At 43.3% G+C, this 23,382-nt stretch overlaps 1 protein-coding gene and 2 long non-coding RNA genes across 3 annotated transcripts; 2 read left to right on the forward strand and 1 right to left on the reverse strand.

Moving 5' to 3' along the window:
- Positions 1-57: 57 nt before the first annotated feature.
- LOC118210966 lies at positions 58-21,464 on the forward strand. Its single transcript, XR_004761941.1, has 3 exons — positions 58-417; positions 18,961-19,409; positions 21,355-21,464. It is a non-coding gene; the product is annotated as an uncharacterized LOC118210966 (long non-coding RNA).
- On the forward strand, positions 4,214-13,088 carry LOC118210967. The gene is made up of 2 exons (XR_004761942.1): positions 4,214-4,704; positions 11,646-13,088. It is a non-coding gene; the product is annotated as an uncharacterized LOC118210967 (long non-coding RNA).
- LOC118210965 (adenosine receptor A3-like) lies at positions 18,438-21,776 on the reverse strand. The gene is made up of 2 exons (XM_035387515.1): positions 21,418-21,776; positions 18,438-19,593 (listed from the first exon to the last, which is right to left on the reverse strand). Exons 1-2 carry the CDS (start codon positions 21,747-21,749, stop codon positions 18,957-18,959), a joined length of 969 nt encoding a protein of 322 aa, XP_035243406.1. The 5' UTR covers positions 21,750-21,776; the 3' UTR covers positions 18,438-18,956.
- Between the last annotated feature and the right edge of the window lie 1,606 nt (positions 21,777-23,382).

The following is a 23,382-nucleotide window of genomic DNA, read 5'->3' on the forward strand; positions in this document are numbered from 1 at the left end:
ATTGTTTTTTCGGTTACTTTTCAAAAAAAAAAAAAAAAAAAAAACGATCTCTAGTGTTTCGGGTTCCTTTCCCCCCCCCCCCCTTCCCCTCCCCCCCCTCCCCACTAAACGCACGAAGGAAGTTGTTGTCCAGGGCGTGATGCAGACATGTCGGACTGCTTTCTCCTGGCACCTCGTGACTGCCAAGCTTTCAAAAGAAAACAACAACCGACACCGCGGCTGAGCGGGCGGGCAGGCCCTGGCCGGGGGTCCGGGTGCTCCTCTGCAGGGCTGAAAGGACAAAAGCGGTGAGCAAGGACTTCTACCTGCGACCTAACTGAACACGTTGCTGCGACTCTATACTTCCTGCGTTTCGAAGGCAAAATGGCTCGCCGAACCTGTTCGAACACCTCTGGGGCTACAAACTACAAATTCAAGGTACTTCTTCTTTGCGTCAGACTTGAAACAGATGGTTCCCCTTTTTTGTTTCTCTCTTTTACTGGTTTGCACAGTTGAGTAAAAAAAAAAACCCTGCATCACTAACTGCTGCTGTAAAGTTGTTTGAAGAGGCTTATCACTGACATTAAAAAGAGGACACACAGGAGTGTAACGGTAGGGAAATATTTAGCTCTTTGAAGAGTATATTTGTTTGGATAGTTTTCTTTTTTCAAAATTCTAAGTCAGTGTTCTAGAACTCCATCTCTCACCAGTACCAGTAGTGACTGTTGCATCAGTAAAATACCTATAATACTGCACACAGAATTGCAGAGCTCACCCTGTTCCCTCTCTTCATCAAATACTTTATTCTTTTCCATTATTGAGCTTTTTTTTTGCAATTACATTTCAACCTCCTGTGTTGTGTCTCCTCAAGTTGTTTGAAAGAAACGGTAACTAGAGTATGCACAAACAGTGGGTTCAGTCAAAGCACATTGACGAAACTTACTAGTTTCAAATGTTATTTTTGTGATTCTTTAGGCTCTTTAAATGGAAGAAACCGTGACTGTTCAAAACTAAACACAACAAATAATTCACAAACATACGATCACACGCACACACACACACACACACACACACACACACACACACACACACACACGCACACATGTAATGTAGCAACATGCCAGGATAAATTATGAGCAGTATTGTATTTATTTATTTTTTTTGGATTAATATTTCTTGGACTTGGATTTCACATTTCATTATTGTGATCCTGCTCGCATTTTCTGGTGCTTCTTTTGCACTTTTGTTCATGCTTATCATGTTTTAAAAACTATATTATCTTTTGAAACAAACTTTCAGATGTATTGGTTAATGAATGACCCAGAAGGGCTCAGAAATAACCGCTGTGTGTGGCAGTGCAAAGGGGTGAGAACACACGAAAAAGAAAAATCTTTAAGAATGAATTCTAATTAAACACTCTTTTCAGCAAAAATGGCTATAATAATGCAGACATTTGAAAGCAGGCTTCCATATTTCAAAAATGTGCACTGTTACCTGATCATTAAGTGATCTGGAGGGAGAATGAAGATCAAACCATTTTCCATACGATAGTAAATTAAATAATCCATACAAACTTAAATTCTGATTGCATGCGATTTGTCAAACGGACCTGTAAACACGAGTGAATTTTAGAGAGTAACCCCAAAGCGCGTGCCCGCCAAGATGGCGCGTAGCTGCCACGTGTTTGAGATACGGCCATTCCTGCAACAAACGAACGAAAAACGAAAAACACTTTCTCTTTATTTTCAGGTAACTGCTGTCCTTCTTTCACCCTTTCAGTTCTGTGCTTTCACTCCATCTTCCACTGAACACAAAAAATATTCCTCATGCTTCAAAAGTCGGTTTTACCGTGCCGTGTGTGAGTTTAAGACGTATTTGTGCTATCGTGTGCCCCTGGCTGAGGTAATATTTGAAAACTAGCTGGAAGAGTTAATGTTTGAACGGCACGTATTTGTGCGAAGGCTTTGGAACAGAAAAAAATAGGAGTAAAGAGCATTTGCTTGCACGGTGTTTTGCGTGTTCGCAGAAACGACGTACGGGAGGGGGGGAGGAGAGGGAGGGAGGAGAGAGGAGGAAGAGGAGAGTTCAGACTCCTCCCCCCTCTGCTCACCTCATTTGAACTCATCATGATTCTTGATTATGTTTTTTTTTGTTGCTTCCCCCCCCCCACCCCTGCCCCCCTTTGACTGCCAGCCCTACAGTACTTCCTGCTATTACAGTTTCTGACTATGGGCCTTGTCTTCCTGTCTCTGGCTGCTGTGACATCACAGCAAGCACGAAACACAGGCTTACCGAGTCAGACTCAAAGCTTCAAACTGTCTGTTTGGCCTCAAATAAAATATCAGGCCCTGTTCAAATAAGGCCATGTTCGTTTACAATGGAAATAAGTATTAAAATAGTATGTAAGTTTCACAGATAGTGAAGTTATAGGGCCGTATATAAGTATTTTGTTCATTGACATGTTTTTTTGTGTTTCTGGTGTGTGCTCCAGCACGTTGGATGCATACTCAATAGGATCCAGATCCGGTGATTGACTCAGCCAATCACGAACATCCCATTTTTTGGCCCAGAAGAACTCCTTGGTTACTTTAGCAGTATGTTCGGGGTCACCTGCTGCAAGGTGAAGCATCTTGCGGTGAACGGACTGAGGTGACGCTGGTGTAGTCTCCTCAGTATGGTAATCTTTGACACATCTATGCCTACATCCTGGACAGTGTTCTTGATATGCTTGACAGTCAAAAACGAGTTTTTCTTCTGAACTGAAAATATTTTTGTTCATCGACTGTAGTGGTCTATTGCTGAGATCCCCAGTGTGTTCTTGCTTCTTAACAATGTACCAAACTGTTGATTTTGACTTTGGCTATGTCTGATTGATCTACTCAGCTTCATGATGGCTTGCTTTACCGCCATTGACACTTCTGTGTGTGTGTGTGTGTGTGTGTGTGTGTGTGTGTGCGCTCACACACACATAACATGGTTTGTGAGCTAGGCCTTCTTTTCAAAATTACTGTGAGCCACTGCATGTGTAATCTGGGAATTTGCATGTGACCACATGATGACATTTTGCATTTAGATTTCACTCATATCTGCACAAAGAATCTGGTGTCGGTGTTTCCCTTTTTTACAGTCACGGCAGAGAAACGTGTCACTTGCTTTGGCTTTAAAATGTGCTCATGTGAACTTGGCTTTTGAGATCGAGAGGAAAAGAAAACAGAGTGATAGAAGAAGTTAGTAATGGGGAAAAATGTAATTAATTGAATGTGAATTACCCACGTTTCACGTTAATCGGCCTTTTGCAATAGATAAGCACGTGGCCGAGGGCGTGTTTAAGAGTCCCAGAGTTTGACTGGAGGAGAAAGCCATGCTCCTAAAACCTCAAATCTTCTCCTTCCTGTTAAGGAAGTGTGTGTTACTAGGTAGAAAAGACTTCCTGCAGTTTGTATGGTTGATCAGGTACACCTATAAAGGCACCTACCTCTAATGTGACTTGCACTCGCCGCCCCTATGCAGCAACGCTGTGCTCATTGAATATGTCTGTTGCTTTCCACCCTCATTGCTTGATTCATATATACATTGACTGCTGACATTTTCAGTTGTTGTTTCCATGACGTTGTGCACGTGAGCCAAGGCTAATTAGCAATACGCGACTATAATTTTTTTTTTTTTTTGGTCAGCTTTAATGCTCTTATAGACTGTGGTAAAGGTTACTTTCTCATTCCACCATGAAAATGTGGTGAAGTTACTTGGATCCAAATCAGATTATGATTATGATCTTACAACAACAACAAAAAAAAAGCAAAAATGTAAAATGATAATGGCTGCTCAGAACAAGAGCTGGAGGGACATTCTGGAGTGTAAACTTTAAGGTCCAGGTGTCGTTTAGACGTGATGCAGCTTTTAAACACAAATGTGTGGTAACCATGCCTTAGCAGGTGTATAAAAACACAAGTAACACGGAGATTCTAAACAATATTTCAGACCTATTCCCCCCTCGTTGCTCTTCAATCAAACAGCCGTCTACTGTACATGCCATGGGGGGTTTTTTTGGGGTTTTTTTTAGCTGTAAGTCAAGTCCCGCTGCGGTCGCTTTGCGTCCGTAAACTTCCTGGGTTGCGCTGATGTAACGACCTCCATTAAAAAGAAGCCAAACAGGAAGTCAAATATTTGAGTTGACTGCCGGCCCCGTTTTTTTTTTTTTTTTGCGAGCGCGGGGGGGTGGGGGGGTTGGGGGGGGGGGGGGGGGCGAGCCGCCTGCGCTATCGCGACGAGGGGGCAGGCCCAACGCGGGCCCTCGTGAGCCTGCAGGATGATGTCAAACAAGGTCAGCAGCGGAGGCACTTCCTGTTCCGCACCGCTATTTCTGCTAGCAGGGCGTTTTCGGGTTAGCTCGATGAAACAGACCTCGGGGAGGGAGGGAGGGAGGGAGGGAGGGGGGGGCGTGATAAAAAGAAAAAAATATATATGTAAATATATATATAAATATAAGCAATGGGAGAGACACAAAATGAAAGAAGAACTAGATCCAACGCAGAAGAAAGTAGATCCAGCGTGGCTCGGAAATGTGTCCTACACACCTCGCGATCTGGCGTGATTCGTCCGAGATCGCTTCGTCCAAACGGTCGCGGGCGACGAGCAGAGCCGTCTTTCGGAAAGCCTGATTGGTGGACCTCCTGGGATCGGCGGACCGTTCCAGGGCCGAACGCGGGGGAATGAGCGGGAGGAAAGGTAACCTTTTTACTGGAACCTCGTGTCGAACGGGGACAGGGGGGGGGGGGGGGTGGGCGGTTTTCGAGTGGGCCCAGCTCATTTATTGACAGCGTCGGCCTGTTTCAGATGGGTGGGGGGGAGGGGGCGGATGACTCAGTTCTGGTAGTTGCAGTAACCTGTTTTTCAGCACAAGAAGAGAAGTTCTAGAACAAGTTTCTGATTGGCTCAGGCAATTTTTGTATGCAATGAAAGAATAAATGTTATTAAATTACAGATGTTTGAGTTACTTTTGAGTTACTTTAAGTGTATTTTCTTGCTGTAGACCTCAAAGGCCTTATACCATACGTCATAAAGCCAGCTGGTCTTCAGAAAATTCTGTGAATATCTAAAATATCCCTCCGTTGCACACAAAAACTGTCTGGGCCAATTTTTCATAGTTAATCTCAGAAAGTCAGCTAACCCCCAAGCTCTATCTCTGAATTATGATTTTGATGTGATGAGTGTTTGTGAAAATGCATTCACAAACGTTCATTTCATATTTGTCACGGACTGCTATGTGTAAATTCATTCATATTATTCATTTATTTTACCTTATTGATTTAACAGATGTGTGTTCCTCCCTGCATTTGGGATTTCAGAACAGAATTAAAATAAAGAAAAAAGCAAGTGGAAGAGAAATTAAATATGGCCGAACCCCTCCGTGGCATAGTACAACGTGCAACCGTATAAATCAGCCTTGTACACCGGAAACGCTTGCACATTTTCTCTCTTAAATTCACAGCCACAAAAAAATAAATAAACTTAATTCCTGCTACTTGAAAAGGCACCTGAGGTATACGTTTTGCTAGGGCAGATGATAATTTGTATTGATTCATCTGTCAATATAATTGTGTGAGTACGCTTAAAAATGATGTGGAGAGAGGCAATTGATGCATTCAAAATAAATTTATTGTATAATTATGTTATTTTATTATTAGTTTTAATTAGTTTAACAAAAATGATAAGGCAGCTACATTTAATTTTCCATCACAATTTTTATATATTTATTTCTCAAATCACAGTGCCAGTGCGTTTATTGACATATGATATACAGATAATGCATTCTCAACGGAATGCAGCAGAATCGTGTTTTTAATTTCTGTGATTTTTTAATTAAAGAAGATTTTCTGTAATGTAATTCTGTAAAATCAGTTCAGTCCTTTATTTAAGAATTGTCATAAATCAGTCCTTTGAGTATAATGCTACTCCTTTGAAGAGTAGGTTTTTTTGGAATGCTTTTTCTTCAGAATTCTAACTCGGTGTTCTAGAACTCCGTTGCTTTCAATTACCAGTAGTGATTGTGACATCAGCACAAAAATGTTCAGTTAAGAACATTCTAATCACATATTTGTGATGCCACACCATAAAGGGTCAAGCCATTGCAACACAAGTGCTACAAGCCATGCTTCTTTAACTAGAGGAAATTAATTTCAACCGAAAGGAGCTTTTTGCATCAGCCATGGAAGAATAAGCTAGATGGATTCTGTTGTTAGCTAGCAAACTATTTGTTTTATATTTCCAAGGAAAATATTCAGAATACGCATAATTAATGGTTAGTATAGAAAAATGACAGTGAAAAATCTGTTTGAAAATAAACATCCCAATTCTCTGCTTATTATTGATGAATGTTCCGGCAAGCTGAAGTAATTCTAGTGTAGTTTTTACATGCGTAAAATGTTGTGTCACGTTTATAAACTATCAGTGTACATTTCTTCAAAAAAAAAGAAAAAAAAAATGGCTGATGAATTATTGCACAGCTTTGTTTAGCCAACTGGCTGAGAGAAAAATCCCCAGGGGTGAACTTTGTCATATATCATTAATCATAGGGACTGGCGGTTACCAAGGTAACATTATAATACATACATTTCATAAGTAGGGAGACTTATTGACCTCATGCCAGGGCTGAATTTCATACAACGAGCGTTGCCCCTCCAGCCAAGAGACGGACATATGGTTGGCCATACGGACTGGAATAATTTAAATTTCAAGTGCATGTCCACATTAGAGAAATACATGCTGAACAACCTAAATATTATTGTTTCTAAATGTCATCCAAGTTCTGGAACATAAAAGCCAGGCAATTAAATTTTGCTTTACAATGCAGACATTTTCTCTGTGAAGGACGACCAAAGGGATTGGGGCGAAAAACCAAAAGAGCAAACTTGTGCCATTTAAATATTTAGTGAGTTTAATAAATATGTTTAAAAATAAAGGTGAGTTTACAGGTTATAAACCCACTTTGAAGTGGAGCTAGTGCAGATTTTCTCTGCCAAAAAAGTGGATGGAAAGACATAACCGAGAGCGATTAATAAAGACGGAGCTTAATATGATAATTGTGCATTTGTCTTAGCTATTATCATATCAAAACAGACCTTTCAATCCTGCCTTAATTAGAAAAACCAAACAACGATTAGAATTGCATGTTAATTATGCTGACGAGGGGACAGACAGACAGGCATCGCTTGCAGTATGCCTTACAGATGGTTCGTAGATGGGCCTAAACGAACGAATTTTCAAAAATGCTTTTATGAACAAATGATCTTAGATTTATGCACCTGGCATATTTAATCGCCATGGACTTGAATCACTCACGACCATTTTTATTATTTTATCTGTTTAATAAATTAGAGAAACATATATATATTTTTTTTAAATATGAAAATAAATGAACTCCCCCTGAGGTGGTAAATAGGAAAAGCACGTACATCCGTCTGTTTCTGCGAATGATGAAATCTCTCATCTCGCTGCTCGCCGAGCGATATTTGTGGAAGAGTTGATTTGCTTGTTTTGGGGCGCTGTCACGCTAAGGGCAGTTGGTAGCGGGAGCGCCCCCCAAATTAAGCGATACGGGGTCCTCGTCTCGGATTTGTCTTTTGATAACAGGCGCCCGCTGCTTCCTTGTCGGTGATCCATAAAAGCGCCCAACCGCCCCCCCCCCCCCCCCCAAAAAAAGCTTCGCACATCCCCCCCCCCCCCCCCTTCTTTATTAAAATGCAGCCTGCCATGCAGATGCCTCCCTTGTCTTGGCAGGGGCGTCCGGAGGCGTGGTGGTGTTGGCGGTTTGGGTGGGGGTGCGGGGGGAGGGGGCATGGCATAGCAACTGCCTGAGTCACCCTGCACCCCGCCCCCCCCCCCCCCCCCCCCCCCCCCAAAAAAAAAAAAGCGGTGCACCCATAGGTACAGTTATATATCCATTATGTACCATCGCCGGTTCTGCGATGCAGTCTGGTAAACTCTGAGTTTTGGAGTCCTCTGCCCCAAGCGAATGGCGCGTAGTTTTTCAGCCGATGGGGGTGAGCCATCCACGACATTCCTCACTGAACCGCCCTGAGAGACGCCTCTTTGTGTGGCTGATTTTGGGTGTTTCACCCCCCCCCCCCCCCCCCCCCTCCTCGCACCCTCCTCACTTCAGTTTCTGTATCACAGAAAGGGACAGCAAGGTGGTCTTCTGAGAAAGCTCAAGATGACTCGAGAAGAGTGGTTCGCGAAAATGAGCGCTTGGAACTCAACGTGGAGCAATTCTGTTTCTAGCATGCGCTATTTGTAAGGCAGTGGAGTGGACTGTGGGCACAGTTGTCGTAAGAGCTAGGGCTCAGTGAGAAAATGATTTAAGGATTGTGTGTTTTTCCTTTTCTTTTCTTTTTTTCTCAGCTAGTCATCTGGGCTGCGTTTGCTCGAGCTGGCTTTGGTGTCACTTGCCTCTCTGTTGAGATTTGATTGACCCCATTTTACAGCTCATAAACTCACATCCTGCCAGACTGTAAAAGATATTAAATGTGTTCTCTGCAGTATGATAGCCCTTGGCCCGTATAGTTACCCAAAAATGACCTGTGAGGATTGTCTTATAGATATGGTTAGAGACGGTTTGTTCATGTGTTATTTTAGCCAATCACAAATGTTGATGGAGCGGTTTTTCAACATCTAGGACATACGCACGCAGCACAAACAAAACAAAACCTTTCTGTCGTAAAAAAAACTGACGTTGATCGAGAATTGAGTGGCACGACTGAAACTTCACACCAAAAAAAAACAAAAGCTAATTTTTCATAGACAGTTGTTAAAAATGAATGACTGATAAGAGGGACAGGAAATCAAGCGGATTAAACAGACTCCGGCAGCCAATGGCAGCGCTTCTTTAAAACCCCGAGCACGACGGAGCCCCCGTCAGAGAGGTCACGGGGGCTTCACCAACCCGTTTTGGGATCCGCCTCCTACCCTCCCTCCGTGGGGCAGACACGCCCATGAGAAGCCAAAGCACGTGCCGGCTGGATAGAGGAAACTGCCCGGTGTGCAGGGGTTGGGTTGGGTTGGGTTGGGGGTGGTGGGGTGGAGAGAATGGGGGCGCACAGTGGTGCCACGAGGGACTATAGAGCCCACAGTCACACTGACAGAGCACCTCCACTAGGGGGAGCTGCAGTAACCAGCCTCTAAACAAACCCCCTTATTTATGCTACCATTGTTAATGGCTATTAGCCTTTCCTCCACCACCTTCTCGGCCTGCTCCCTCTTCTTCTTCTTCTTCTTCAACTAGCAATAATAATCATAAGAAGAAGACGATGAAGAAGAAGATGAAGAAAAATGTTATTTTCAAATATATAATGAACATAACAGAAGTAAAATTACCCGGGGAAAAACTAAGCAAACAAATCTGATGTTTCATGTTGAAATATCGTAATGGGGCAGCCGTCGGTGACAGTGCATGTCTCTTGGCCTGGTCCCCGAAGCCACGCCCGGTATTTCACCAAAACTTAAATCAGCCTCCGCCCCCCCTTGCCAGGCATTGACCAATCAGAGGGCTTGGATACAAATTTTCCAACTAATTAATTCAACATCTCAATTAGGGTCCAGCCATCCCCCCCCCCACCCCCCCCCCCCCCAGTCCTCTTCCCCCAAAAGCCGCTTTTTTTGCCACCCCTCTGCATGGCCCTTGCTGTTGTGGGGTCCATTTCCTTGCCAAAACATTTCAATCACTGTCCCTGTGTTAATTAGGCCAGAGAGGAATCCTGCATGCTAATGAACTTCAGCCGCGCCTGCTTCTCATGCTAATTTATGCAAAGCGGGACCCTCTAGTCCCCTCGCCACCCTCTCGCCAGCGCTCGACCCCTCCCTTCCTGGTCTCCTCTGCGGTGACGATGCAGCAAGAAGCCCCCCCCCCCCGCCCCCCCACCCCTCCCCAAACCCCCCTCGCCCCCCCCCGATCCTGTACCGTCAGTGCCTGGCATCCACTCTCCCCTGCTGACTCTGCCAAAACAGTAAGGACTGAGCGAGCCCAAAATCTCGACTGATTTTTCTTCTTTTTTTTTTTCTAGCGTCTGTTGTCATCAGATTCTACGTTTCATGCCCGCTCTGCCACCTGGTCTGACAACAGGACGCCACTGATTAAAGCTATTAAAGAGCGGCGTGCAGCAGTAATCCTCAAGCATTCATTTATAAATTACTTCACAGGTTCAAACTCCAGGGATTAAGAGGGTGCGTTCTGCACTGATCGAAAGTGACAGCTAGATATACAGTCCTTAAGTGACACGCATATTAAGTCAATAAAATGAATAAAATTCATCTACTTTCACTGTATGAAAAATGAAAGCCCAGATGTCAATTTGGCCAGACAGTCCGACCATTTAGATCAGAATCTGGAGAAGACGCGAAGTCGTTCACAAGTGCCAAGTCCAGCAACCTAAAATGGCTGAAGGGCGGCCATTTTGTTTTGTGTTTTTTTTTTTTTTTTTCTTCCTCCCTACTCCTTCGAGAAGCAGGCTGTGCACAGCTTTGTATAGGCAAGGGGAGGCAGCTGGAGGAAGACATGTTTAAATTGGGCTCTTTACTTCTGCCTGTTAAACAGCCCGTTTCCACGGGGTCTCGAGGCTGGAATCAGACCAGGTTTTTTGACAAAAATGGGCACTCATTCCTGGCAGAGAGTCGAGCAGCTTCCCTCGATCACATGCCAGCCTTTTTCTGGATGCCAGTGAGTTACGCGTTGGGCTTTTCACAAATTAGCGCCGTTTCTATGGCGGCTGCCTTGTCTTTCATGTTTGTTTTTTTTTTGTTTGGGTTTTTTTTTTTGAAAATTCTGCCTTCATAAATAAGCGCGATAGTCTTTACTTTGTGTTTTTTTTTTTTTTTTTTTTACTGTTGGAATGATACACCTGTTTTGGAGTCTTTTTTAAATCTACAGTGGTCCTCTGGACGGGGGGTATTTTATTCCTTTTTTTGGGATGGTGGGGGGGGTCTTTTGCAGTCAAGCCGAGCATTTGTGGCGTTCACCCCTTAAATCGCTTTTGTGGACCGGGCCCGGGTTTTTTGGAATAAAAAAAAAGATAAAACGTAGGCTAAGAAGACGATCATCGCAGCCTTTGGGATAATTCCACGTAAGATTGGTGCCAACGTTCGCCCGCGGCTTTGGGGACGCTTCACCAGAGCGAGCCGCACGGTTGCCAGGTTACGGGGGTAAACTCCACCTGAGAGGGGAGTCAAAAAACCCGGGGCCATCTTTCCACCCCTCTCTCCACCCCTCTCTCCAAACGCTCATCCATCGATGGTGGTCTCAGAATCGCAGCGAGGGTAACTCTGCATCCTGCAAAGCTTCCGATGAGCATCCACCAGCCCGTTCATCGCAAGGTCATATCTCTTCTCCATTTGGATTTCCATAATCTGCTCCTAACGCACAACGATGATCCCCACCTACTACCCCTACTATTTTTGGAGAGCTACTGGTTTTTCCATTTAAATTCACTCACAAATAGGAAAAGTTTTGTATTTAGTCTCTTATAATTGGCTTTCCATGATATTTCTTTTTGTGAAGGGAGCATTGCAAAGCTATATTAGACAAATGTATTGATTGCTTGACTAATTGATTGACGGACTCTCTCTCTCTCTCTCTCTCTCTCTCTCTCTCTCTCATGTACCTGTTCTTCCTTTCGCAGGTGATGGCTGCTGTTGTAAAGACACTGTCCTTGAGGCTGAGGTAGTAGATTGGATAGTTGTGGGGTTTGCATCCCCTCTCTGAGGTAACTATACAATCTACTGTCTTTCCTAAGGAGACGGTAAAATCATCCCATCGGCGAGTCCTGCGGAGGTCCACCATTCAGTATGGCCGAAATCCCGCTGGATCCCATGTTCCACGGCTACGCCACGCTAGGCCAGATTCATTTCGTTATCCCTCTCACACCCATTATTGAGCCTTAAACCAGGGATACTCTGGGGCCCTCGGGGGTCAGGTAGTGCTGCTGGTTTCCCTTCATTCCCTCCAATTACGGACTGGTTTAAACCTGCCGCACCGGGTGAGTCTAACCTCTGGCCGATCAGAAACATTACTGGACTACGGACTATCAGGCAGAACAGAAAACAAGCAGTGCCACTGACCTTGAAGGCCAGATTGAGCATCCTGGTCTTAAAGGCGCTCATGAAGAGAGGGAGGTGAAAGGTGTGGGCTTTCACTCCAACCCTAACAAAGCACACCTCATTCAACTGCTAGAGATCTACCGTCCTGTAGGTTTTCACTCCAACCCTACCAAAGCTCACCTCATTCAGCAGCTAGAGATCTACCGTCCTGTGGGCTTTCACTCCAACCCTAACAAAGCCCACCTCGTTCAACAGCTAGAGATCTCGCTGAGCTGCTCATTAGTATAATTTGGAGTACAGAATTAGGGTTGAAATGAAAACCTACAGGACGGTAGACCTCCAGGAACAGGGTTGGGCAGCCCCGCTCTAATTGTTTGGGGAGCTCAGGGTCTGAGAGGAGGAGAGCACTCATCCATGTGGGTTAGGGGACGCGGTCTCTGTGACGTGCTTACGGACGGGGGTGCTGTGGGGGGTTAGGACAATTGCAAGGGCCCTGACTGACAGGGGTCCTCAAAAAAATATTAGAACATAAGATTTTCTGGGGTGGTGGGGCCCAATGTGAGATCTTTCCATGTTCCTAAAATCCCTGGTGACTCTCCTGCTTAGGAACGTGCCTTCACAAGCTGAGGTAGTAGGTTGTATAGTTTGGTGGGAGGGATTGCATCCTGTTCAGGTGATAACTATACAGTCTATTGCCTTCCTTGTGTGGCACACTGACCACAGGCAGCGAGAAGGAATCCCCCTACTGGAAATATCTCTACTAGACGAGGGCTAGCATGCCTGGATCTGAATGGGTGTGACGGTACGCTACCCGAGCGTGAGCTGGAAGGTTTGTTTTTGTCTGAATTTTTCAGAAATGTTTCTGTAATGAGTTCTGTTGTTTATGCTGTAATCAGGATGTGATAGTGAATTGTTGTCGTTCAATTAAATGTCTCTGCCTTGCAGTCCACTTACAGGAAATGGCCAGTGTGGTCAAAACTATTGATGCAGCACTGCAAATAAATAAAGGGGAAAGAAAATCTAAGCAATTCAGGGATTCATTTATTCATTGGTCCAAATAATGCAGTGTCAGCAAAACACTGGGAAACATGCTTAAATACACCAAAAATACCTAAAAAAATATTACAAATAAAAACACAGAAACATTACAATGTCATGTTCCAAGCGAATTCATGGTTAAAATGAAATGTGCAGGGTAATTATAGTAATGTTTCACAATGAAAGCAATACATTTTCAGGCACAACAATTTACCTGGAGAGAGAGAGAAAAAAAAAATCAGTCATTCCTGTACTTCCCTCTAAATACTGGACATATATAGTTTCCTAGGTAACAATGCAGGTGATTGGTCAATTTGGGTATGGGTGTGGTCACATGGGATTTCTCCCCCGGGGATTCAGACTACAGGCAGGCGAGCTGCCCTGTGATAAGCCCTCATAGCCGTGTCCCGGTGTGACTCCCAGGTACTGATTAACATGGGAGACTGTCCCGAGTGCATGAGCAGGCTCAGATATGGACCCATACATCACTCTGGCTGGCAAGATTTCCATGGGTGGGGGGAGCAGGTGACTGTGACTCAGAACGATGCCAGGGGAGGGGTGGAGGGGTGGAGGGGTGGAAGGTGGGGGTGCAAAAAGGTGTAAAAATACCTGGTCTCTGGAGTTCTTTATATCTGGGACATTATGTCTACTGTTTGGGCCTGAGCACCCTTTCCAACCTCTCCAGATCGGACCGTTCTTCTCCTCCAGACACTGGGTTGCTCCGACCAAACCAAGCTACCGTGTGAAAGTGGACAGTCTCTATTTGACAGGAAATTTGACTGACAAACTCCAGTCAGTCCTGACTGAGGTACATAGTACGTACCATGTGAAAAAATAGCATACTAAGCATACTCGATATAAAACTTTAATCATACTTCATGGATTCTTAAGTATACAATAGTACACTTCAGCATGCTATTTTTTTTTTCATATAATGGTGTACTAGCCTGTGTGGCTCCATGTGGAAATAATGGACTTCCACTGTGGACTCATCACAGGGTCGCGTTAAGGTTAAAGTTTAACCGTGAGGCGTTCTCTACACATCTACATTAATCAGACTCATCTGGCCTGCCAATGCACCATGCATTTACACTGTAACAGAACCAATCAGGAGAACTACGAGCAGACGCACACGTGCACACTCAAACACTAAAAAATACCGCGTATGTAACCCTGTAATGTGAACTATTTTCCTGGAGGGGGGGGTGGTGGGGAGAGTTACATTTAGCTTTTAAAAAAAATAAATCCAGGTTTCCTTTCAATTACCTGTCAATGATTCAACATTAGACATTATTAGAGAGTTGGCATGGTAGCCTAACATAGTGTTTTATGAGTAACGCATGTAACAGTAGTTAGCACGCTATTGGCTCGCAGCGCTCTTACTGACCGCGGTCGTCCGAACGCAAACGGCCGCGATCTGCGGGCCAAACGAGGACACAGGCAAAGCGAACAGAAATAACTGCCGAAAGTAGACGCTCCATGGAAAGTTCTAATAAAGATAAGTCGCGGCTTGATAAATTTAGCAAACCGTTCCTTAGATAAGCGGTTAACTTGAGTTTAATGACCCCCATCCCCCCACCCTTCACCCCCCTCCCCCCCCCCCGTGCACCACATAGTTCATTACAGGGCAATACTGTGAAATGAACTACTGGGCTGTGCATAAACTGATAACACACTGTGAACAACTTTAGTCTGAGCACTGCAGCCCTCTAGGGTTATTTTCTATTTTCATTGCTGATTACATGTAAGGGGAAAGTACTTCAGTGTATTTCTGATCAGTATGTCCCAATTCCAACGTGAAATCCCCTTCTTTTTGTATAAGAATTAGTTTTTTCCATCCCTATGCAATATTATTTGGGGGGGGGGGGCTGTTAACACCTTTACCCCCCTCATAAATTACACCCTTGGTCTGATATGTTCACAGGCTAGAATAAATGATGGATAGTCTGATTCCTCACAAAATGATCACGTCATTTCATATCACATCATTATTATATATGCAACATTTAAAATCAATACACCAGTAAAGAATATGACATAATATGCCATTGGAGGAAAAAAAGACTCATTAAAAATGAAGTGGTCTTGTAATTTGGTTGTTTTTAAAACATTTTTTTATTAACAAGCAGTTGTTGAACACTTTCACAACATCTAAAACTCTGTTAAAGTGCTGAGTATACATGGTCATGAGGGCTCGAGAGCATATATTTCACTGACATTGCATTCACCTGCGCTTCCTGAACACGTCTCCTGTCTGTTCTGGCCCGACGATGGTGGAATGACCTCCCCGTGGAGGTCAGAACAGCTGAGACACTGACCCATTTCAAGCGACGACTGAAGACTCACCTCTTCAGGCTGCACCTCTCCCCACCCCTCCCTACCTCCCTGTAATCTCTTAAATGACTGTAAGCTTAGGGTTGTAACTAGGTAGCTGTTTCGTAGGTTAGCTAGTTAATGCACCTGTCTTGACTACTGCTTGTATTTTTTTCATAGACTGCGTTGTTGCTGTTCTCGTTGTGTTAGTGTTAATCAATTTAACCTTCAGGGTCCAAGCTGAACTATGCGGTTGTTCCCTGCACTTGGACTGGTACTTCTCTCTAGGGTTTTCATCATACTTGTTCCTGGTTATTGTTATACACTTTGTTGTACGTCGCTCTGGATAAGAGCATCTGCCAAATGCCTGTAATGTAATGTAATGTACTTCTGAAATTAAGCAATGCATATGCGAAAAAGCTAAAAAAATAAAGTCCTTTTGTAATATTTTGAATAGTCTCCTCGTCATCCTCGATATATATCTCACTTTGTATGGTAAAGTCGCCACCTAGTGGGGGGGAATTAAATTACTATAATGTGAAACTTCAGCTTCCTGTGAAGTCGTCCTATACAGCAGGAGTTATAACCTCTTCTTTAATTCACCAAATCTTTCTGCAGTTCTCATAAAAAAGGAAAAGCTACATTGCTCGTCTCTATCTATACTTTTGTAACCACAATGTAGGTGTAGTGTGAACACATGCTTTAAAAATAACTGTCAACCAGATGGGCACTGAGAAATGGTGAGAAAAGCTCTCGCTGAAATAGAATGTAAGAGGAAGCGCTCATTGTGACACACTGCCGATGGAACATCTGCGAGAAGGTTAAGTGAGCTTGTGGTGTGTGCCCCAGCATTAGAAAAATGTATCCTCCTTTCCTCCACTACCACCTCCTCTCCTCTCCACCGTGCCATGGAAACAGATCTTTGTGTCCTCCCTCCCTACCTCCCTCCATCGGCTTCATATTTGTTGTCTGTCCATTTGGAGTGCCCCTATACCAATGTGCCAAGTTTAGAAAAAATCGACATAGTGGTTATGCCTTAAATTAGTAGAGATTGCTCCATAGATTATGTATACTAAGGTTTGTGCAGATTGGTGAAAAACCCTAGGTGGAGTTTGATCGTTTATAGTTCTGCATAAAAATAAAAATGGCGGAAAATCAAAGTAACCGGAAGTTATGGGTCCTTGAGGCAGATTTGTTCCTCATGAGGAGCGGCATATGTGTGCAAAAGTTCATGATTCTAGGTCAAACGGGGCATTAGATATACATGTTCAAAGTTTGTATTTCAATCGCTTGCTATAGCGCCCCCTTTTGGCCAAGCAATGTAAAATTTGTTTTATGGCCTGTTGGCATGATCCTCTACCATTCTGCAAAGTTTTGTAAAAACCGACCAGTCAGTTATAGGGGCTGCCATAGACGTCCTTGGCAGAAAAATAATAATAAATCAAACAATAAAAATAGGGTGCCTCCGCACCTTTGGTGCTTGGCCCCCTAATAATAATAAAAATTAAATTAGAAGGAATTTCAGTTATATCTGTGAAAGATAAAATATATAGTCTCGGGTAGACACCGGACACAGGAAATTTAGCTCATATAAATATAACCTTTTGCAAAACAGGATATAGAAACCACAAGCCCCATGCTTGTCTCTTCAGTGTATGTCATTGTACCCTTGAACAAGGTACTTCACTGAAATTGCTTCAGTATATATCCAGCTGTATAAATGGATACAATGTAAAAAGTTGTGTAAGTCGCTCTGGATAAGAGCGTCTGCTAAATGCCTGTAATGTAATATGATATGTTTCATTTCTATAACTGGTGACTTATGAATGACACATTGACAAGCTCAGATCCACAGGGGGTCAAGATGGCTCTCCACAGACAATAGCAACAAATACAGTAGGTTACATTTCTTACCTAGTCTTTTAGCACAAGCTAGAACTATTATTCTAAACACATTTGCTCAACAAGTTTCCTGGATTCATTTTATGAATCAATAAATGATTTTGGTTTTGAAAATAATAATAATAATAATAATAATAGCTGCAAGCAGCGATTACGGGGGCCAAGAGATGGGGCAGGAGATATGCTTGTTCAAAGTTGTCCAAAAACCACACCTATTAGCTCATGATAGCGTCACCTCATGGCCGATCGGCTTCATATTTGTTGTCTGTCCATTTGGAGTGCCCCTATACCAATGTGCCAAGTTTAGAAAAAATCGACATAGTGGTTATGCCTTAAATTAGTAGAGATTGCTCCATAGATTATGTATACTAAGGTTTGTGCAGATTGGTGAAAAACCCTAGGTAGAGTTTGATCGTTTATAGTTTTGCATAAAAATAAAAATGGCGGAAAATCAAAGTAACCGGAAGTTATGGGTCCTTAAGGCAGATTTGTTCCTCATGAGGAGCGGCATATGTGTGCAAAAGTTCATGATTCTAGGTCAAACGGAGCATTAGATATACATGTTCAAAGTTTGTATTTCAATCGCTTGCTATAGCGCCCCCTTTTGGCCAAGCAATGTAAATTTTGTTTTATGGCCTGTTGGCATGATCCTCTACCATTCTGCAAAGTTTTGTAAAAACCGACCAGTCAGTTATAGGGGCTGCCATAGACGTCCTTGGCAGAAAAATAATAATAAATCAAACAATAACAATAGGGTGCCTCCGCACCTTTGGTGCTTGGCCCCATAATAATAATAATAATAATAATAATAATAATAATAATAATAAAACTAACAATAACAATAGGGTGCTGTCGCACCTTCGGTGCTTGGCCCCCTAATAATAATAAAAATTAAATTAGAAGGAATTTCAGTTATATCTGTGAAAGATAAAATATATAGTCTCGGGTAGACACTGAACACAGGAAATTTAGCTCATCTAAATATAACCTTTTGCAAAACAGGATATAGAAACCACAAGCCCCATGCTTGTCTCTTCAGTGTATGTTAAAATAGCACTTCATTACAAGCATAAATTAAACCAATTACATGGATTGATTGATTGATTTTATTCGATATTTTTTAAAAGAAAAAAAACATGCATCTGAAGAAAGCTTCTCATACACATTATAAAATTGTAAAATTAAAAATGACAAAAATATAAGATTCAATCAACAATCAATTTAACTTTGACTCACAAGGAATTGCAAATGTTGGAAATTTTCTTTGCAAATATAGTTTGGCAAGTAAGAGATTTCTGAGATTCCTGAACTCGACAAAGTATTCTTGTAAAGAAAAACAAGACCAGGTCAAAATAGATGGACCGGCCGACCAATGGTGTGACATCATAACTTGGCTGACCAATGGTGTAACTTCATCACTCACTCAGTCACTCACTCAGTCACAAACATTCACGTTTGTATCAATTATTGATGATAATTCTTGATTTTGTTAGTCAAAGTTAAGGACAAATGTCGATTGAATCCCACCCGATGTTTTAAAATGGTGCTGATTAACAGTAAGCAGAATGGCTTATTGATGGTAATATGGGCACACAGTTAGACTGTGTGTCGACTACTTTCAGAATAATCTCGTTCCTTGGTCAGGTCTTCGATGAATTGCTTCTGGTCCTGAAGTCCATGCTGTCGGGGCTCTGTGACACCCCCTGCCGCCAGCAGAGGGCGCACTTCCTCCAGGCCCGCAGGTACGCACTGCGGATCTTCGGCACCTTGAAGGCGTACACGACCGGATTGACGGCGGAGTTGGCGTGCATGAGGAGGATCCCGACATAGAAGACGTCCTGAGAGACGTCGCCTCCAGAGAACTCAACGCAGTACATGAGGCTCAGCGGCAACAAGCCGATGGCGAAGAGGACCACGACCAGCAGCAGGGACTTGGCCAGCTTCCGCTCTTTGGCGTAGTACGCGTGGGATTCAGTGGCCCGGGCCTGGCTCCTCTGCAGCCGCTTGGAGATGGAGTGGAAGAGATGTGCGTAGAGGGCACACATCACCAGCAGGGAAAGCAGCGTGCACCCAAAGAACTGGAAGTAGATCAGGTAAGTCAAGGGGATGACGTCCAAGTAACTGCAGACGATGGTGGTGGAGTTCTCCATCACCATCTTGGCCAGGGTCTGGCGGTTGTACCAGCCGAACATGGGCGTGAAACTGAACGCAATGGCGAGCAGCCAGCACGCTCCGACCACGGCCCAGCAGCGCCTCTGCGTGAAGCTGTGCTTGTACCTGCAAAAACACAGCAGAACCTGAGTCTACATGTTCTCTCGCTCCTGGCCTACGGAAAGTCACCGGTGCCAAAAAGCCTTAAAAACACCTTGCGTCGCATCACGGTTGTTCCTGACCTGTTGACAAGGCAAAACTTGCCAAGTCAACAGGAGCAGAAAACTGTATGTCTTTAGATGAATAGAACCAACACATCAAACTTTAAAAAAAGGTACTTGTTTGACACGTTTATTTTTTCCGTGTTGAAAAACAGCATGTTGAGGTGATTAAGATGTATGGAAAGCGTTAACCTGGCTACTAATGCCATGTGAACAGGTCAAAAATAATAGCCATTATGTGACGTATTTTTTAAGACAATTTGGCACCGTTGGCTTTCCGTACTGGCCTGGCTTGCTTGTCACATGGATGCTCAATATTCATATGCACAATCAGCTTTGGAAAAGATTACCCTCATACTGAACAGTGCCAAGAACCATTTTCATCAAGGAGATCATTACACTTAAAATTGAAATGTTAGTCCAATTGAGATTAAGATCTGTTTTCCAAGAGGGAACTGGCCAAGAAGAGCAGCCGTAGACATACACAATTTGATCAAAAAATGTACCTGGACACCCATGGTCTGGGGCTGTTTTTCATGGTTTGGGCTAGGCCAAAGTAGAGGCAAATTTTAATGCAATTATATTCTAGATGATTCTGTGTTTTCAACATTGTGGCAACAGTTTGGTGAAGGCCCTTTCCTTTTTTTAGCATGACAAAGCCCCCAGGCACACAGCGCGGTCCATATAGAAACGGTTTTGGAATAAAAATAACTAGATCCTGAAGTTTAAGATCCTTTTGCAGGCTATTCCAGGTAGAGGGCATAGTCCGAGCTTTAGGAACAAACACAACTAGTCATGACGGATGCTGACGTGTTGTGGTGTGGTAGTTAGAGAGCCGGACTGATAACTCCATGGTTGTGGGTTTTGATTTCCCGATTGCACTCTTCACTTAACCCACATAGCTTAAAGAAATATCCAGCCATATAAATGGACTGTATGCAGAGAGTGTAAATTATGTGAGCGGATTTGGGTAAGAGCATCAGTTAAATTCCACAGTGTAAAACAAAGGAATGTTGCAGATAATACTGAAATGGTAGATACCAGAGAGAAATTTTTATCGTTGTCATACGACGCGAGTTACCGTGAAAGAGAAAAATAAGGAGCACCATAATACTGATGTGGCATTCAGTTATTGGGTAGTCCAAGACTACAGTTATATTCTATATATTCATTCAGTCTGTATCCGTTCAAAATTTTTATTTTCTTTGGACTGCTTTCAACAAAATCTGTCCTAAATTTGACTTAAAAGTTTTTAAACACACATCTCAGTTGTCAAACATAGCCACAATCCTTCATTTTTCAATATTTAAAGGAGCAGGTATTCATCAAAGCGACATGTTCAAGGGAATGTGGGGAACCTTAGTCAGTCAAAATAAACACTGTCCCCCAGGGATTCACTGTCAAATACTGAGCAAACTTAAAATGACATTCCAGTTAAATACGCATAGTACATATTTCATACCACTCTCTTTAATCAAATGTTAGAGAACAGCCCTGGGTGCTCGTTAATATTTTGGAAGAGTAGGTTTTTTGGAATGTTTTGTTTTTTCTTCAAGATTCTAAGTCAGTGTTCTAGAACACCATTGCTTTCAATTACCAGTAATGATTGTGACATCAGCATCAGAATGTTCCGTTAAGAAAATTCTAATCACAAGCTCATCATCAGTGACCTCACACCACACAAGGGCCAAGGAATATGGTGTGCAGCTGAGGTGAGGCTGGCACCCACCTGAGGGGCATCTGCACGCGCAGGTGGCGATCCACCGCGATGACCAGCAGCATGAGGATGGAGGCCTGCACCAGCAGCAACTCCACGCAGCTGAGGAACAGGCAGCTGTCGAAGGAGGTGCTGACCCCGTGCTCCACCAGCACGGTCACGGGGATCGCCACAGCGCCCACCAGGAAGTCCGCCACCGCCAGCGATGCCATGAAGCAGAAGGTGGGCTTCCGCAGGGAGCCACTGGCCCGCACCGCCCAGATGGCCAGCAGGTTGCCCAGGCAACACACCACGGCGATCAGCAGCTCCAGCGCTGCGTACACCACACCCGCCACACTGTCCATGGTGGGGGAAGAAGTGCTTATTCTTCTGTAGCTGCGGAGGAAGTGCGTCTGCACATCAGCTGCTGCTCAGAGCCAGTGTGGCTCTGCGGAAGCTCCACAGAACTGTGGGCTAGACGTCTTTGATCGCAATGCATCCGTACGCTGTCTGAATTTCCGTTCATCAATTATGAGTCATCATAGAAATAATGTTCAGTATTAAATATGGCCACAATGAAAATTTTCAAAACTTTTTTGTTATCCTTGTTATACTTCAGTCTGTGATGAATTATGCTGTTAATATTTAGGTCAACGACATGAAATACATGGTACAAGCTAAGAACCACAGGAAATGACAACAGGTTAGGCCACAACAGAGTGAACCGCTGGTGAATTAAAAATATATGCATGACCTTAATTGTCAGTTGCAATTTGGAAAAAGTACTTTCAATAGATTTGTTTGATCGGTTCAGTTAGTTTTTATTATTGCTGTAATGTTTTTTATTTGAGTATGTGTGGGAAGACACTGAAGCAGAATGTATACCATTTAATGCTTTTAGTCTTTAATGAAGGAAATAACGCAAGCTAGAGGAAGTTAAAGCATAAAAAGACTAAAATAAGTGCAGTAACACCAATGTTTCCCATACATTGACTTTATCTGGGCAGCCCACCCAAATAGATCGGTCCCACGCAAAAAGATATTTTTGCATTTGGTCATTTATTTCTGTAAGCAGCGCCCTCTAGTGGGCATTGTGTGTTTCATTGTGTGCAGCCGGTACAAGGAGCGCAAGCACAATTGCGCACATTTGCGCACGGACCTGGATTTACTGCCGTTTTTCATTAATTTCACTCGTCCGTTCGCTGAGTGGCACGTGCACCTAAGAGCTGGTGTCGCCGTGGATTCGGGAGGAGGCGTTACTCGTGTGCCTTACCCTCTTTAATGAATTTCCAGTGAATTACCAAAATAAAACGTTCAGTGCAAACACCACCACCTGCCCACTCAAATACACACAATCAGGGGTGTAGCACAAAATTCTGGGCCCTATACATAAGCTGTCTCTGTGGGCCCCCTTCCTCTCTTGATCCATGTCTCTCACGCATCATTCCAGGCTTTTCGAGGGCCCTCCCCCCATTCGGGACCTGGTTAGTCAGTCCCACTTTTCCCCCCTCTACGATGCCCCTGCACACAATTAAGTAGCTTATAAGTGGTATACTTGGTGTTTTCCAACCGATACTTGTATTAACTGAAAGTAAACAAAATAACAAAAAACTTTTGGTATGCTGAATTAGCATGTACTTGACAGAAAAGGTAGACAATGTAATACTTTTGCTGGCTTTGAAAAGTGCATTGAGAGTAAAATGGAAGTTTTCTTTCAGTTTTAAAATAATGAACTGCAAGCACACCTAAAGCTTTTAGGATTTTATGTTAAGAAGTAATTAATAAATGATATACTTAAAATATAGCTTCAGAAAATATTTTAAGTATACTTAAAATGTTCCAATTTAGGACACATAAGTATGTATTATAAGTGTTTACATTAAAAACATAAACGTATTGTCGGACAAGCGAGGATTAATTAAAAATATGTTTATTTTCTGAATCCAGCAGTTCCAACTGTCAATGCTCTTGTTGAAATGTTCAGCACTCTGAATACTG

This window comes from Anguilla anguilla, chromosome 13 (assembly GCF_013347855.1).
Source record: "Anguilla anguilla isolate fAngAng1 chromosome 13, fAngAng1.pri, whole genome shotgun sequence".
NCBI lineage: Eukaryota > Metazoa > Chordata > Actinopteri > Anguilliformes > Anguillidae > Anguilla > Anguilla anguilla.